Source organism: Phyllobates terribilis, unplaced genomic scaffold (assembly GCF_046119375.1).
Source record: "Phyllobates terribilis strain yellow unplaced genomic scaffold, ASM4611937v1 Scaffold_120__1_contigs__length_5212024, whole genome shotgun sequence".
Lineage (NCBI taxonomy): Eukaryota > Metazoa > Chordata > Amphibia > Anura > Dendrobatidae > Phyllobates > Phyllobates terribilis.
Genome location: NW_027362880.1, coordinates 3,438,778 through 3,455,535, shown reverse-complemented (window position 1 = coordinate 3,455,535; position 16,758 = coordinate 3,438,778). Strand labels below are relative to the sequence as shown.

Below are 16,758 nucleotides of genomic sequence, written 5' to 3'. Positions count from 1 at the left end.
GCCAAACCGGTCATGCTGAAGGATGTTGCAGGAAGCAGATTGCTCTCCACGGCATCCCCAGACTCTGTCACGTCTGTCACATGTGCTCAGTGTGAACCTGCTTTCATCTGTGAACAGCACAGGGCGCCAGTGGCGACTTTGCCAATCCTGCTGTTCTGTGGCAAATGCAAAGCGTCCTGCACGGTGTTGGGCTGTGAGCACAACCCCCATCTGTGGACGTCGGTCCCTCATACCACCCTCATGGAGTCGGTTTCTAACCGTTTATGCAGACACATACACATTTGCAGCCTGCTGGAGGTCATTTTGCAGGGCTCTGGCAGTGCTCCTCCTCTTCTTCCTTGAACAAAGGCAGAGGTAGCGGTCCTGCTGCTGGGTTGTTGCCCTCCTACGGCCCCCTCCACGTCTCCTGGTGTACTGGCCTGTCTCCTGGTAGCGCCTCCAGCCTCTGGACACTACGCTGACAGACACAGCAAACCTTCTTGCCACAGCTCGCATTGCTGTGCCATCCTGGATGAGCTGCACTATCTGAGCAACTTCTGTGGGTTGTAGAGTCCGTCTCATGCTACCACGAGTGTGAAAGCACAACCAACATTCAAAAGTGACCAAAACATCAGCCAGAAAGCATTGGTACTGAGATGTGGTCTGTGGTCCCCACCTGCAGAACCACTCCTTTATTGAGGGTGTCTTGATAATTGCCAATAATTTCCATCTATTGTCTATTCCATTTGCACAACAGCATGTGAAATTGATTGTCAATCAGTGTTGTTTCCTAAGTGGACAGTTTGATTTCACAGAAGTTTGATTTACTTGGAGTTATAGTCTGTTGTTTAAGTGTTCCCTTTTTTTTTTGAGCAGTGTATATATTCCCATGAGAAGAATCTGTGACTTCTCTGCATTTAGTGGTTACTACTCACCTGGGTGGTCATATGTAGGAATTTCCTCTTTACACCGCTCATCACCCCTCACATATGTCTCTGTAGTATTAATGTGGGTCAGATCTTCACCCTGAAACAAATATTGTATAAGTCACAGACAGATGAGAAGTCACATCTATGATCAGCTCTAATCCTGCCATCTCCACCGTTCTCATTATACAAGTATAAAACATATAATACTGGTGGATAAAACAAGACTGAACACAAGACCTACACAGAGGTCTACACATCATAGGGGAGATCTCATGACACCTTCTCTCCCTCTACCTGATGATCCTGAGGAACATTGATGTCTTCTTGTTTACGGTCCTGTGGAATAAGAGGACGGGGACATCTCTCTGGTGTTGTCCTCTTACTGGATAGATCTGGAGGAAACACATACAGGGACTGAATTCATTCTTTACATACAGATAATTATAGGCCGTGTGTATTTAGTCCTGTCTATTACCTGGTGATGTGAGGGGCTGGGGAACCTCCATCATGACGTTCTTGCACAGATCTTTGTGTCCTTAGACTGCGACATTTGGACACCTTATAGGAACCTGACAAATACAATGATACCGTCATTCCCTCGATCCCTTCATGAGTTCTAGGATCTTCTGGCCATTGATGTCCTCATATATCAGGGGGTGAGATGGAGGCCCTGTGATTGGGCTCGGGGGTCTTCCACATCCCTCAGACACAGGGTCCTGACAGCGCCCACTAGAGGTCTTCTTCACTACTGTGTAATCCTGGTTATGGAGAGACACATTATCTATCGTCAGTAGACAACTTCATCCAGCACCATGACCACCAGCACAGCAGAGTCCTGCATCCACTGAGGCCCCTGATCATGTGACCCCTGACTCCTCCCCTCCTGTGACCTCATCACAGCTCCTGTGCGCACAGAGCAGCCATATATGTGGTGGCGGCTCTGTAGGTGGAGGTATGTGGAGATTCCCCATTACTGGGCGCAGGGGGCATTAACCCCTTCAGCACAGAGACTCTTTTGGGGTCTTGTGTTGCCCCTTTATAAGAATCATAAGATTTTTGTCCTGTTTCCTGTAATAGATACATACGACCCAACTATGGAGACAGGAAAGGAGGAAACGTATTGTTCTCATAGTACAGGGCCCCTTTACTGGCCCCACAGTGTAATGCCCCCATTATGCCCCTTATGCAGGATGTATGATGCCCCCACAGTGTAATGCCCCCATTATGCCCCTTATGCAGTATGTATGATGCCCCCACACAGTGTAATGCCCCCATTATGCCCCTTATGCAGTATGTATGATGCCCCCACAGTGTAATGCCCCCATTATGCCCCTTATGCAGTATTTATGATGCCCCCACAGTGTAATGCCCCCATTATGCCCCTTATGCAGTATGTATGATGCCCCCACACAGTGTAATGCCCCCATTATGCCCCTTATGCAGTATGTATGATGCCCCCCACACAGTGTAATGCCCCCATTATGCCCCTTATGCAGGATGTATGATGCCCCACACAGTGTAATGCCCCCATTATGCCCCTTATGCAGGATGTATGATGCCCCCACAGTGTAATGCCCCCATTATGCCCCTTATGCAGTATTTATGATGCCCCCCACAGTGTAATGCCCCCATTATGCCCCTTATGCAGTATGTATGATGCCCCCACACAGTGTAATACCCCCATTATGCCCCTTATGCAGTATATATGATGCCCCCCACACAGTGTAATGCCCCCATTATGCCCCTGTAATCAGGTGACCGGATACAATGCACAGACAAACACAAGGTGGAAGTAACCAATATAATTATTTATGTCCCTGATATGGGGGAATTGTGATAACTATAGCAACAGTGAAAAATGCAGAACAGGGAGATTACAAAGATGAAATCTACAATATCAGATATACAGTGAATTCTCCGGCTCACTCTAACTGTAATCGCAGCCTCTAACCATATGTTACTTTATCTACTGACAAGGGTGTTGGTCCGGACACATATAGGCCATTATGCTCTGCGGCGTGGAACACATAACTACGGGCATGCGCAGTCACGGGTACGAGAGGTTGGGCTGCAATCTGTTTATCTGGCTTATCAGTGTAAAGCGTGTCACTTCCAGACATGCACACTAGGGGATGGATATTATCGAACCTCTAGCGCATGAGAAGTAGCGCAGGCGCAGTATATTATTGTAGACAAACTCCATTCTATATGTCTTATGACAATTCACCTCTAGGAATGGGAATGGGTCTCCTAGTCTGGGGAGGGGTTTTGGATGAAGTGGGATATTTAAACATGGACACCTGACTGTATCAAGCCTCCTGTTGAACCTGTTGGGGAAACGCATCAGGGCGGATTATAGAAACATTCTTTGATTAGTCCATACTCTTTCCTATATACAGTGGGGAAAATAAGTATTTGATACACTGCCTATTTTGCAAGTTTTCCCACCTACAAAGAATCGAAAGGTCTGTAATTTTTATCATAGGTACACGTCAACTGTGAGAGACAGAATCTAAAACAAAATCCGGAAAATCACATCGTATGATTTTTACACAATTAATTTGCATTTAATTGCATGAAATAAGGATTTAAAACAATAGACAAACAGAACTTAATATTTGGTCTAGAAGCCTTTGTTTGTCAGACATTTCCTATAGTTCTTGACCAGGTTTGCCCACACTGCAGCAGGGATTTTGGCCAACTCCTCCATACAGATCTTCTCCAGATCTTTCAGATTTCAGGGCTGTCACTGGACAACATTGAGTTCAGCTCCCTGGGGTCATATTCGACACTAACCTTTCCTTTACCCCCCATATCCAATCACTCACTCACTCTTGTCACCTGCATCTTAAAAACATCTCCAGAATTCGACCTTTTCTCATCTTTGAAACTGCTAAAACTCTTACTTTCGCTCTTATTCACTGTTGTCTGGACTACTGCAACTCTCTTCTGATCGGTCTCCCTCTTACCAAACTTTCTCCTCTCCAATCCATCCTGAATGCGGCAGCCAGGGTCGTATTTCTGTCCAGCCGCTTCACCGATGCCTCCACCTTGTGCCAGTCATTACACTGGTTGCCCATTTGCTACAGGGTCCAATATAAACTCATCGCTCTCACCCACAAAGCTCTCCACAGTTCTGCACCGCCTTAAATTCCTCTCTCATCTCTGTCTATCGCCCTACACGTGTCCTCCGTTCTACAAATGACCTAAGACTAACATCCCCCATAATCCGAACCTTGCACCTCCGTCTCCAAGACTTCTCTCGCGCTGCGCCAGTTCTCTGGAATGCACTACCCCAGACGATCCGACTGATGCCTAGCCACCACGTCTTCAAGCGTGCTTTAAAAACCCTTCAGCTTAAAAAAGCCTAGCACGTCAACTACTCAGTAAACTAACTTTCCCATGTCCCCTCCTTCTAAATATTATTCAGAATCTGCGCCCTACTCTTCATCTGTCTCCACACCCTCCATGCACATGATAACTGCACTCGATACTTGAGTATTGCATTTAAACATACTGATATGAAAATCCCTATTTATTATAATTGCCCGACCTGAAATAACAAGCACTTTCCACCTATTGTGTCCCCCCCATTTCCTTGTAGAATGTAATTTTGCGAGCAGGGACCTCACTCCTAATTTAACTGTTTAACTGTCTTACATTGTATTGAATTTATTGTCTGTACATGTCCCTGCTTAATTGTACAGTGCTGCGGAATATGTTGGTGCTATATAAATATAAATTATTATTATTATTAAAGGCTTTCTGAGGCTGGATAAACCAGAAGATATTTCCAGCATTTAATCTCTTTCGGATGAATATTTTGAGCAGATTCAACAGAAGTAAATCTGCACCAGAAGGAAGGTGTGCAGCGTTCTCGACACCCATGGCACTGACCTTCCATCCTCCTAGGAATCTTCTCTTGTTTGGCTGTATACCTCCATGTTATCACACAGTAATATTATCTGACATATTTACATAGTTAATACGAATGAAAAAAGACAAATGTTCACAAGTTTTAATCGGATGGGAGAAAATGAACGTACAACCATAATGCATGTTCCATTCTGACCAAAAGAGCTAAATATTTGCTTCTGATCTCAATTGTCAATCTACTGGAGATTCAAGAAAGCACCTTATATATTTACATCATTATTTATGTTATTGTTTTTAAAAAAGCATCTAAGTCTAAAAAAAACATCTATATGGTATAAAAACCCCTCCAGACCGATGGTTTTGTCCGGTTAAAGTAAAGGAGCTAAAAAGCCCTCACCCTCCAAGTAATTTTGTCTTATCCTTTATCGTTGTTGTTTTACAAAGAACTGTCACCCAGCTTATATTTTATTGGATACAAATTACCTTTGATGTGGCACATATACACTGCTCAAAAAAATAAAGGGAACACTTAAATAACACATCCTAGATCTGAATGAATGAAATATTCTCATTGAATACTTTGTTCTGTACAAAGCTGAATGTGCTGACAACAAAATCACCCAAAAATCATCAATGGAAATCAAATTTATTACCCAATGGAGGCCTGGATTTGGAGTAACCCCAAAAATTAAAGTGGAAAAACACCCTACAGGCTGATCCAATTTTGATGTAATGTCCTTAAAACAAGTCAAAATGAGGTTCAGTATTGTGTGTGGCCTCCACGTGCCTGTATGACCTCCCTACAACGCCTGGGCATGCTCCTAATGAGGTTGCGGATGGTCTCCTGTGCGATCTCCTCCCAGACCTGGACTAAAGCATCCGCCAACTTCTGGACAGTCTGTGGTGCAACGTGATGTTGGTGGATGGAGCGAGACATGATGTCCCAGATGTGCTCAATCGGATTCAGATCTGGGGAAAGGGCGGGCCAGTCCATAGTTTCAATGCCTTTATCTTGCAGGAACTGCTGACACACTCCAGCCACATGAGGTCTGGCATTGTCCTGCATTAGTAGGAACCCAGGGCCAACCACACCAGCATATGGTCTCACAAGGGGTCTGAGGATCTCATCTTGGTACCTAATGGCAGTCAGGCAACCTCTGGCGAGCACATGGAGGGCTGTGCAGCCCTCCAAAGAAATGCCACCCCACAGCATTACTGACCCACTGCCAAACCGGTCATGCTGAAGGATGTTGCAGGAAGCAGATTGCTCTCCACGGCATCTCCAGACTCTGTCACGTCTGTCACATGTGCTCAGTGTGAACCTGCTTTCATCTGTGAATAGCACAGGGCGCCAGTGGCGACTTTGCCAATCCTGCTGTTCTGTGGCAAATGCCAAGCGTCCTGCACGGTATTGGGCTGTGAGCACAACCCCCATCTGTGGACATCGGGCGCTCATACCACCCTCATGGAGTCGGTTTCTAACCATTTATGCAGACACATGCACATTTGTGGCCTGCTGGAGGTCATTTTGCAGGGCTCTGGCAGTGCTCCTCCTGTTCCTCCTTGCACAAAGGCGGAGGTAGCGGTCCTGCTGCTGGGTTTTTGCCCTCCTACGGCCCCCTCCACGTCTCCTGGTGTACTGGCCTGTATCTTGGTAGCGCCTCCAGCCTCTGGACACTATGCTGACAGACACAGCAAACCTTCTTGCCACAGCTCGCATTGATGTGCCATCCTGGATGAGCTGCACTATCTGAGCAACTTCTGTGGGTTGTAGAGTCCGTCTCATGCTACCACGAGTGTGAAAGCACAACCAACATTCAAAAGTGACCAAAACATCAGCCAGAAAGCATTGGTACTGAGATGTGGTCTGTGGTCCCCACCTGCAGAACCACTCCTTTATTGAGGGTGTCTTGATAATTGTCAATAATTTCCATCTATTGTCTATTCCATTTGCACAACAGCATGTGAAATTGATTGTCAATCAGTGTTGATTCCTAAGTGGACAGTTCGATTTCACAGAAGTTTGATTTACTTGGAGTTATATTCTGTTGTTTAAGTGTTCCCTTTATTTTTTTGAGCAGTGTATATATTCCCATGAGAAGAATCTGTGACTTCTCTGCATTTAGTGGTCACTATTCACCTGTGTAGTCATATGTAGGAATTTCCTCTTTACACTGCTCATCACCCCTCACATATGTCTCTGTAGTATTAATATGGGTCAGATCTTCACCCTGAAGTCACAGACAGATGGAGAAGTCTCATCTATGATCAGCTCTAATCCTGCCATCAACACCGTTCTCATTACACAAGTATAAAACATATAATACTGGTGGATAAAACAAGACTGAGCACAAGACCTTCACAGCCGTCTACACATCATAGGGGAGATCTCATGACACCTTCTCTCCATCTACCTGATGATCCTGACGAACATTAGGATCTTCTTGTTTACAGTCCTGTGCAAGAAGAGGATGGGGACATCTCTCTGGTGTTGTCCTCTTACTGGATAGATCTGGAGGAAACACATACAGGGACTGAATTCATTCTTTACATACAGATAATTATAGGCCGTGTGTATTTAGTCCTATCTATTACCTGGTGATGTGAGGGGCTGGGGAACCTCCATCATGATGTCCCTGTACAGATCTTTGTGTCCTTCTAAATACTCCAACTCCTCCATGGAGAAATAGACGGCGACATCCTGACATATTATAGGAACCTGACACATACAATGATACCGTCATCCCCCTGATTCCTTCATAGAGTTACTGTATAATGTCCCAGCATTCCCAGCAGTGTCACCTCTCCAGTCAGCAGCTCAATCATCTTGTAGGTGAGTTCTAGGATCTTCTGGTCATTGATGTCCTCATGTATAATGGGGTGAGGGGTAGGCCCTGTGATTGGGCTCGGGGGTCTTTCACATCCCTCAGACACAGGGTCCTGACAGCGCTCACTAGAGGTCTTCTTCACTACTGTGTAATCCTGATTATGGAGAGACACATTATCTATCGTCAGCAGACAACTTCATCCAGCACCATGACAACCAGCACAGCAGAGTCCTGCATCCACTGAGGCCCCTGATCATGTGACCCCTGACTCCTCCCTCCTGTGACCTCATCACAGGTCCTGTGCGCACAGAGCAGCCATATATGTGGTGGCGGCTCTGCAGGTGGAGGTATGTGGAGATCCCCCATTACTGGGCGCAGGGGGCATTAACCCCTTCAGCTCGGAGACTCTTTTGGGGTCTTGTGTTGCCCCTTTATAAGAATCGTAAGGTTTTTGTTCTGTTTCCTGTAATAGATGCATACGACCCAACTATGGAGACAGGAAGGGGGGAAACGTATTGTTCTCATAGTACAGGACCCCTTTACTGCCCCACAGTGTAATGCCCCCATTATGCTCCTTATGCAGGATGTATGATGCCCCCCACACAGTGTAATGCCCCCATTATGCCCCTTATGCAGGATGTATGATGCCCCCACACAGTGTAATGCCCCCATTATTTCCCTTATACAGGATGTATGATGCCCCCACACAGTGTAATGCCCCCATTATGCCCCTTATGCAGGATGTATGATGCCCCCCACAGTGTAATGCCCCCATTATGCCCCTTATGCAGGATGTATGATGCCCCCACACAATGTAATGCCCCCATTATGCCCCTTATGTATTATGTATGATGCCCTCCACACAGTGTAATGCCCCCATTATGCCCCTTATGCAGGATGTATGATGCCCCCATTATGCCCCTTCTGCAGTATTTATGATTCCCCCCACAGTGTAATGTCCCCATTATGCCCCTTATGCAGTATATATGATGCCCCCCACACAATGTAATGCCCTCTTTATGCCCCTTATGCAGGATGTATGATGCCCCCACACAGTGTAATGCCCTCATTATGCCCCTTATGCAGTATGTATGATGCCCCCACACAGTGTAATGCCCCCATTATGCCCCTTATGCAGGATGTATGATGCCCCCACACAGTGTAATGCCCCCATTATGCTCCTTATGCAGGATGTATGATGCCCCCACACAGTGTAATGCCCCCATTATGCCGCTTATGCAGGATGTATGATGCCCCCAAACAGTGTAATGCCCCCATTATGCTCCTTATGCAGGATGTATGATCCCCCCACACAGTGTAATGTCCCCATTATGCCCCTTATACAGTATGTATGATGTCCCCACACAGTGTAATGCCCCCATTATGCCCCTTATGCAGGATGTATGATGCCCCCACAGTGTAATGCCCCCATTATGCCCCTTATGCAGGATGTATGATGCCCCCACACAATGTAATGCCCCTTATGTATTATGTATGATGCCCTCCACACAGTGTAATGCCCCCATTATGCCCCTTATGCAGGATGTATGATGCCCCCACAGTGTAATGCCCCCATTATGCCCCTTATATAGGATGTATGATGCCTCCACACAGTGTAATGCCCCCATTATGCCCCTTATGCAGTATGTATGATGCCCCCCACGCAATGTAATGCCCTCCTTATGCCCCTTATGCAGTATGTATGATGCCCCCACACAGTGTAATGCCCCCATTATGCCCCTTAAGCAGTATGTATGATGCCCCCACACAGTGTAATTCCCCCATTATGCCCCTTATTCAGTATGTATGATGCCCCCACACAGTGTAATGCCCCCATTATGCCCCTTATGCAGTATATATGATGCCCCCCACACAGTGTAATGCCCCCATTATGCCCCTGTAATCAGGTGAACGGATACAACGCACAGACATACACAATGTGGAAGTAACTAATATAATTATTTATGTCCCTGATATGGGGGAATTATGATAACTATAGCAACAGTGAAAAATGCAGAACAGGGAGATTACAAGATGAAATCTACAATATCAGATATACAATGAATTCTCCGGCTCACTCTAACTGTAATCGCAGCCTCTAACCATATGTTACTTTTATCTACTGACAAGGGTGATGGTCCGGACACATATAGGCCATTATGCTCTCCGGCGTGGAACACATAACTACGGGCATGAGCAGTCACGGGTACAAGTGGCGTGGCGGCAATCAGTTTATCTGGCGTTTCAGTGTAAAGCGCGTCACTTCCGGACATGCACACTAGGTGATGGACATTATCGAACCTCTAGCGCATGAGAAGTAGCGCAGGCGCAGTACATTATTGTAGACAGACTCCATTCTATATATCCTGTGACAATTCACCTCTAGGAAAGGGAATGGGTCTCCTAGTCTGGGGAGGGGTTTTGGATGAAGTGGGATATTTAAACATGGACACCTGACTGTATCAAGCCTCCTGTTGAACCTGTTGGGGAAACGCATCAGGGCGGATTATAGAAACATTCTTTGATGAGTCCATACTCTTTCCTATATACAGTGGGGAAAATAAGTATTTGATACACTGCCGATTTTGCAAGTTTTCCCACCTACAAAGAATCGAGAGGGCTGTAATTTTTATCATAGGTACACTTCAATGGTAAGACAGAATCTAAAACAAAATCCAGAAAATCACATTGTATGATTTTTACATAATTAATTTGCATTTAATTGCATGAAATAAGGATTTAATACAATAGACAAACAGAACTTAATATTTGGTCTAGAAGCCTTTGTTTGTCAGACATTTCCTATAGTTCTTGACCAGGTTTGCCCACACTGCAGGAGGGATTTTGGCCAACTCCTCCATACAGATCTTCACCAGATCTTCCAGATTTCAGGGCTGTCACTGGACAACATTGAGTTCAGCTCCCTCAGAAGATTTTCTATTGGGTTCAGGTCTGGAGACTGGCTAGGCCACTCCAGAACCTTAAAATGCTTCTTACGGAGATCCTTTTTGGTTGCCCTGGCTGTGTGTTTCAACTCATTTTCATGCTGGAAGACCCAGCTGCGACCCATCTTCAGTGTTCTTACTGAGAGAAGGAGGTTGTTGGTCAAAATCGCTCAATATATGATCCCATCCATCCTCCCTTCAATATGGTGCCGTCGTCCTGTCCACTTTGCAGAAAAGCACCCTCAAAGTATGATGTTTCTCCCACCCTGCTTCACAGTTGGGACGGTGTCCTTGGGGTTGTATCCATATCCTTCTTCTTACAAACATGGCAGTGTAGTTGATACTAAAAAGTTCTATTTTGGTCTTATCTGAGCACATGACCTTCTCCCATGCCTCCTTTGGATGATCCAGATGGTCATTGGCAAACTTCAAAGGGGTCTGGATGTGTGCTGACATGAGCAGGGGGACCTTGTGTGCCCTGCAGGATTTTAATCAATGTCAACGTAGTGTGTTAATAACAGTAATGTTTGACAATGTGGTCCCAGCTCTCATCAGGTCAATTATCAGTTCCTCCCATCTAGTTATGAGCTGATTCCTGACCTTTCTCAAAATCATCCTTACCCCACGAGGTGAGATCTTGCATGGAGCCCCAGACCGAGGAAAATTGACAGTCATCTTGTGTTTATTCCATTTTCTAATAATTGTGCCAACAGTTGTTGCCCTCTCAGTAGGCTGCTTGCCTATTGTCCTATAGCCCATCCCAGCTTTGTGCAGGTCTACAATTTTGTCCCTTAGCTCTTTGGTCTTGGCCATGTTAGAGAGGCTGGAGTGTGATTGAGTGATTGTGTGGACGTGTCTTTTATACAGATAACGAATTCAACCAAATGCAATTAATACAGGTAATGAGGGCAGAGTAGGAGGGCTTCTTAAAGAAAAACTAACTGGTCTATGAGAGCCAGAATTCTTGCTGGTTAGTAGGCGATCAGATACTTATTTCATGCAATAAAATGCAATTTAAAAAATCATACAATGTGATTGTCTGTTTTTTTATTTTTATATTCTGTCTGTCACAGTTGAAGTGTACCTGCGATAAAAATTACAGACCACTCCATTCTTTGTAGGTGAGAAAACTTGCAAAATCAGCAGTGTATTAAATACTTATTTTCCCCACTGTATATACCATGAGGCATATCTGGTCCTATTAAATTTATCAGTGCATTTTTTATATATATATATATATATATATATATATATATATATATATATATATATATATATATATATATCTCTATCTATCTATCAGGGTCAACTAGGGCTTTTGAGGGACAACCACCAGTGAGCGGGGACGCCATTGTTGTTCCTTAGTCTGCCAGCCTCCCCGTTTAGGCAGTATCAGCTTTGCTTAGGTACAGGATAGGGTACGGTAGTGACTGTATCAATTATTCAGCAACATCTTTGTTTACATCTGTTTATACACAGTTGAAACCAGAAGTTTACATACACTATATAAAAAAGACACATCTGCATGTATTTCTCAATATCTGACATGAAATCAGAATAAACCTTTCCCGTTTTAGGTCAATTAGGATTACCATAATTTTTAATATCTGCCAAATACCAGAATAATGAGAGAGAATGTTTTAAGGCATTTTTATTACTTACTGCAAAGGCAAAAGTTTACATACATTTCATTAGTATTTGGCACCATTGCCCTTAACCCCTTTACAGCCTGTGGTGTATTAGTACGCACCAGGCTGTCACCCCCTGTTAATCGCGGGCTCCGGCGCTGAGCCCACACTGAACCGGGCACATGTCAGCTGATTTTTACAGCTGACATGTGCCTGCAACAGCCGCGGGTGGAATTGCGATCCACCCGCGGCTGTTAACATGCTAAATGCCGCTGTCAATCTCTGACAGCGGCATTTAACATCGCCGCACCGGAAGCGCATCACTTATCCCGCCCATCGGTGACACCGGGTCACTGATGGGTGTGCATGACAACCCTGGGTCTGCAGCAGACCCCAGTGGTTGTCATGTGCTGATCGCTATGAGCACCACCTAGTGGTCGGCGCTCATAGCACAGGGGCATTTCTGCTACATAGAGGTGATCTGCTCATCACCTCTATGTAGCAGAGGCGATCAGACAAGTGCTGCTTCTAGTCTCCTATGGAGACTATAGAAGCAAGAAAAAAGTGAAAAAAAATGTTTTTAAAAATATTTAAAAAAAATTTAAAATATAAAAGTTTAAATCACCCCCTTTTCGCCCCATTCAAAATAAAATAATTAAAAAAAAACCACATACACATATTTGGTATTGCCGTGTTCAGAATCACCCGATCTTTCAATATAAAAAAAGAATTAATCCGATCGGTAAACGGCGTAATGAGAAAAAAATTCAAAACGCCAGAATTACATTTTTTGGTCGCCGCAACATTGTAATAAAATTCAATAACGGGCGATCAAAACATCAGATCTACCCCAAAATGGTATCAATTAAAACTTCAGCTCGGCGCGCAAAAAATAAGCCCTCACCCGGCCCCAGATCCCAAACTTTGGATTTTTTTTTCACCATTTAAATAAAAAAAGAACCTATACATATTTGGTCTCTACGAACTCGTAATGACCTGGAGAATAATAATCGCAGGTCAGTTTTAGCATTCAGTAAACGTGGTAAAAAAAAATTAAAAAAAATCTATCATATTGCACTTTTTTCACAATTTCACCGCACTTAGAATTTTATTCCTGTTTTCCCATACGCGATATGGTAAAACCAGTAATGTCGTTCAAAAGTACAACTCATCCCGCAAAAAATAAGCCCTCACACGGCCATATTGACCAAAAAATAAAAACTCTATGACTCTGGGAACAAGGGGAGCAAGAAACAAAAATGCAAAAACGGAAAAGGCTCGCACCTGCCTTTTCAGCTTTGCAAAAAATTTTCAATAGGATTGAGATCAGGGCTATGTGATGGGCACTCTAAAACATTGACTTTGTTATCCTCAAGTCACTTTGTTACCATTTTGGCAGTATGCTTCGGGTCATTGTCCATTTGGAAGACCCATTTCCGCTCAAGCTTTAACTTCCTGGCTGAGATGTTGCTTCAGTATTGCCACATAATCTTCTTTTCTCATGATGCCATCTATTTTGTGAAGTGTACCAGTCCCTCTTGCAGCAAAACAACTCCACAATATGTTGCTGCCACCCCCGTGTTTCACATTTGGGATGGTGTTTTTAGGCTTCCAATCTTCTCCCTTTTTCCTCCAAACGTAACAATGGTCATTATGCCCAAAAAGTTCAATTTTAGTTTCATCAGACCACAGGACATGTCTCCAAAAATTAAGGCCTTTGTTCCTTTGTGCATTTGCAAACATTAATCTGGCTTTTTTTTGTTTCATTTGGAGTAATGGCTTCTTCCTGCAAAAGTGGCCTTTCAGCCCATGTTAATACCGTACTTGATTCACTGTGGTTATTGACACAATCTTACCAGCTTCCGCCATCATCTTCACAGGGTCTTTTGCTTTTGTCCATGGTTTAATATGCACATGTTGGACCAAAGCACGTTCATCTGTGGGACACAGAACTCGTCTACTTCCTGAGCCGTATGATGGCTGGACATTCCCATCTTGTTTGTTCTTGCGTATAATTGTTTGTACAGATGAACGAGGTACCTTCAGGTATCTTGAAATTGTACCCAAGGATGAGCCAAACTTGTGCAAGTCCACAATTCTCTTTGTGATATCTTGACTAATTTCATTAGACTTTCACATGATGCTGAACAAATAAGTAGTGTGTTTCAGGTGTGCATTAAAATACATCCACAGGTGTGTCTCTAATCAACTCAGCTGTTGCCAAAAAGCTTCCAAACACATGGCATCATCATATGGACAATCCAGAATTGTTTAAAGGCATAGTATGTAAACTTTTGACTTTGAAGTAAGTAATAAAAACGCCTTAAAACATTCTCTCTCATTATTCTGGCATTTGTCAAATATTAAAAATTATGGTAATCTTAATTGACCTAAAATGGGAAAGGTTTATTCTGATTTCATGTCAGATATTGAGAAAAACATGCATATGTGTCTTTTTATATAGTGTATGTAAACTTCTGGTTTCAACTGTGCATCCACAACAAGCCATTCAGCTTATTTTTTTTTCCTTAGATTTAAGTATATATATGTTGTTAGTTCAGTTTTTAATGCATATATTTAATAAAGGTTTAAGAACAGGGCTGTGGAGTCGGTAAGCCAAACCTCCGACTCCAACTCCACGACTCCGATTCCCTCATACATGGCTCATGTTTAAGTGATAAATTTACTGTAGCTCAGATTCATCTCAGCTAAAAGTCTAGATCCTTAGATCAGGGATAGGACAGATATTTACAGGACATTTCATAACTTTCCCAAATTCTTATGAAAAAAAATATTCCCCACAAACTGCATTGAACTACTGTACCCAGTTTATTATATATTTTAGGAGTTGGAATTGGTCTATTTTATACCGACTCCGATTCCGACTCCACCAAAATGGACACAGACTCCGACTCCAGCTCCACAGCCCTGTTTAAGAATTTACTTTAGAGTGCTGTCCCCACAGCACTGCCTCTAAACACACTATGCTATGTGACGACACAGCATTTGATCTCAATTTTCCAGACATAAATTCAGTAGGCCAGGAGACATACGCTATTATTTTTTTGTTGACTTTTTAATTTGTGGTTGGTCAAGAAGCACAGACTATTGTTTGTATAAACCTGGATGTTGACACTTGAGTTGATATGTACTGCAACTTATTGTCTACTAGCTTTGCAAAACGGGTGCAGGGTCATTGAATAATGGATGTTTACTAATTATGTTGATTGACCATTGTGTGGGCCCTGTGGCTTGTTTTTTTCATAAAACAGAGAAGGATGAACTGTGCAGATCGATTAAATGTTCAAAACAATGAGTTAAACTCATCCCACCTCCCCCTGTGGCTGATGACCTGAGCCACAGATGTAAATATAAAAAGTGATTTATATCTTTCTGCAAGAAGAATGAGAGTCAACTGCCAGAGCAACAGCTAAGACAACATGGCCCCATGAAGAGGGACACAGATTTGACTTTCTATAGGATGTCAGCTTAGGGGACCATGGCCCCAGCTGGAAGAACACAGAAGTGTTCCACTGAATATCACTGAACCCATGGATACGTTTGGTAAAGCTAGGATTGTGACCATCTGGTCATCTGACCCCCAAGGATACATTTGGGTCACCTGTTCCCATGGAGATGTTTGGGGTAGCCAGGTTGTCATGCTAGGTATGGGAAGGACCCAGCATACGATGAAGGGAAAGGGGGGGAAGCCCAGCAACTAAGGAAAGGGAGAGTGGAGACCCCCTAGGCAGATCTAACACCCTGACTCCCCTACACTTAGCTTTGAGAAGACACCAGAAAGATCACGACTAAAGTCCACAAAGGAACTCCAAGAAGAATCTAGCCGACTGCTAGAACTCCAGACCTGAACAGAGGAATTTACTCTATCACAAGCTATTCTCTGAAGAAACTGAGAGTTTTTAAAGATCCAGCTATGGTGTGTTAATTAGCAGCAGGAGGTCGAGATCACTGCTGGGTCCTAGAGAGGGAGGCATGATGAAAGGATCAAGAAGGTGTCTGCAAGGCCAAGTGCAGCAACTTTCTACAGCCGGATCCAGAATGACTGTCTGTCAAACCTGACACACCCGTGACAGGTTGGGACCCTACGGTCACTTGGAACCCAGGGAGATGTTTGAAGTAGCCAGGTTAGGACCCTCCAGTCACCTGGAACCCATGGATATGTGCAGAGAAGCCAGGTTGCAACCCTCCGGTCACCTGGTCACGTACCTCTATGGACTGTCAGCTTTCTAAGCTTGTCATTACCTCCTCTCTGTGGATGCCCGCTAAAAGCGAGGTGCCATTGGTGGGGGTAGTCGGCCCTGGAAGCCCCGAAGTCTAAGCGGCTTTAATCCCCGCGAGTCAGCGGAAGGGTGGGACTTTGTGATTTTACACCATTTTGGGTATTTTGCTGGGACTGTTCTATATGTTATTGTCTGTTTGGTGGTTCAAGTATTGCCACACTGTTTTATCCTCACCCTGTGTTGTCCGAGCAGAATTCTGCTCACAGGAGACCCCCCGTGTCTCCGAATGGTACCATGTACCCCTTGTGAGGCAGTGACCGGGATCATATACG

The 16,758-nt window shown here is 44.2% G+C and overlaps 2 protein-coding genes across 2 annotated transcripts in view; one reads left to right on the top strand and one right to left on the bottom strand.

Annotated features, from left to right (window-relative positions):
• LOC141201629 (uncharacterized) overlaps positions 1 to 7,878 on the bottom strand; it is a 44,384-nt gene extending 36,506 nt beyond the window's left edge. Inside the window, exon 1 of the mRNA XM_073663640.1 lies at positions 7,587 to 7,878. Coding sequence (XP_073519741.1) covers positions 7,587 to 7,610 — 24 coding nt within the window. The 5' untranslated portion in view covers positions 7,611 to 7,878. The remainder of the gene's footprint in view (positions 1 to 7,586) is intronic.
• A 20-nt stretch (positions 7,879 to 7,898) lies between these two features.
• The window catches only part of LOC141201623 (uncharacterized), an 82,751-nt gene continuing 73,891 nt past the window's right edge, over positions 7,899 to 16,758 (top strand). The window contains exon 1 of the mRNA XM_073663629.1: positions 7,899 to 7,959. The gene's annotated coding sequence lies outside the window, so the exon portion shown is untranslated. The remainder of the gene's footprint in view (positions 7,960 to 16,758) is intronic.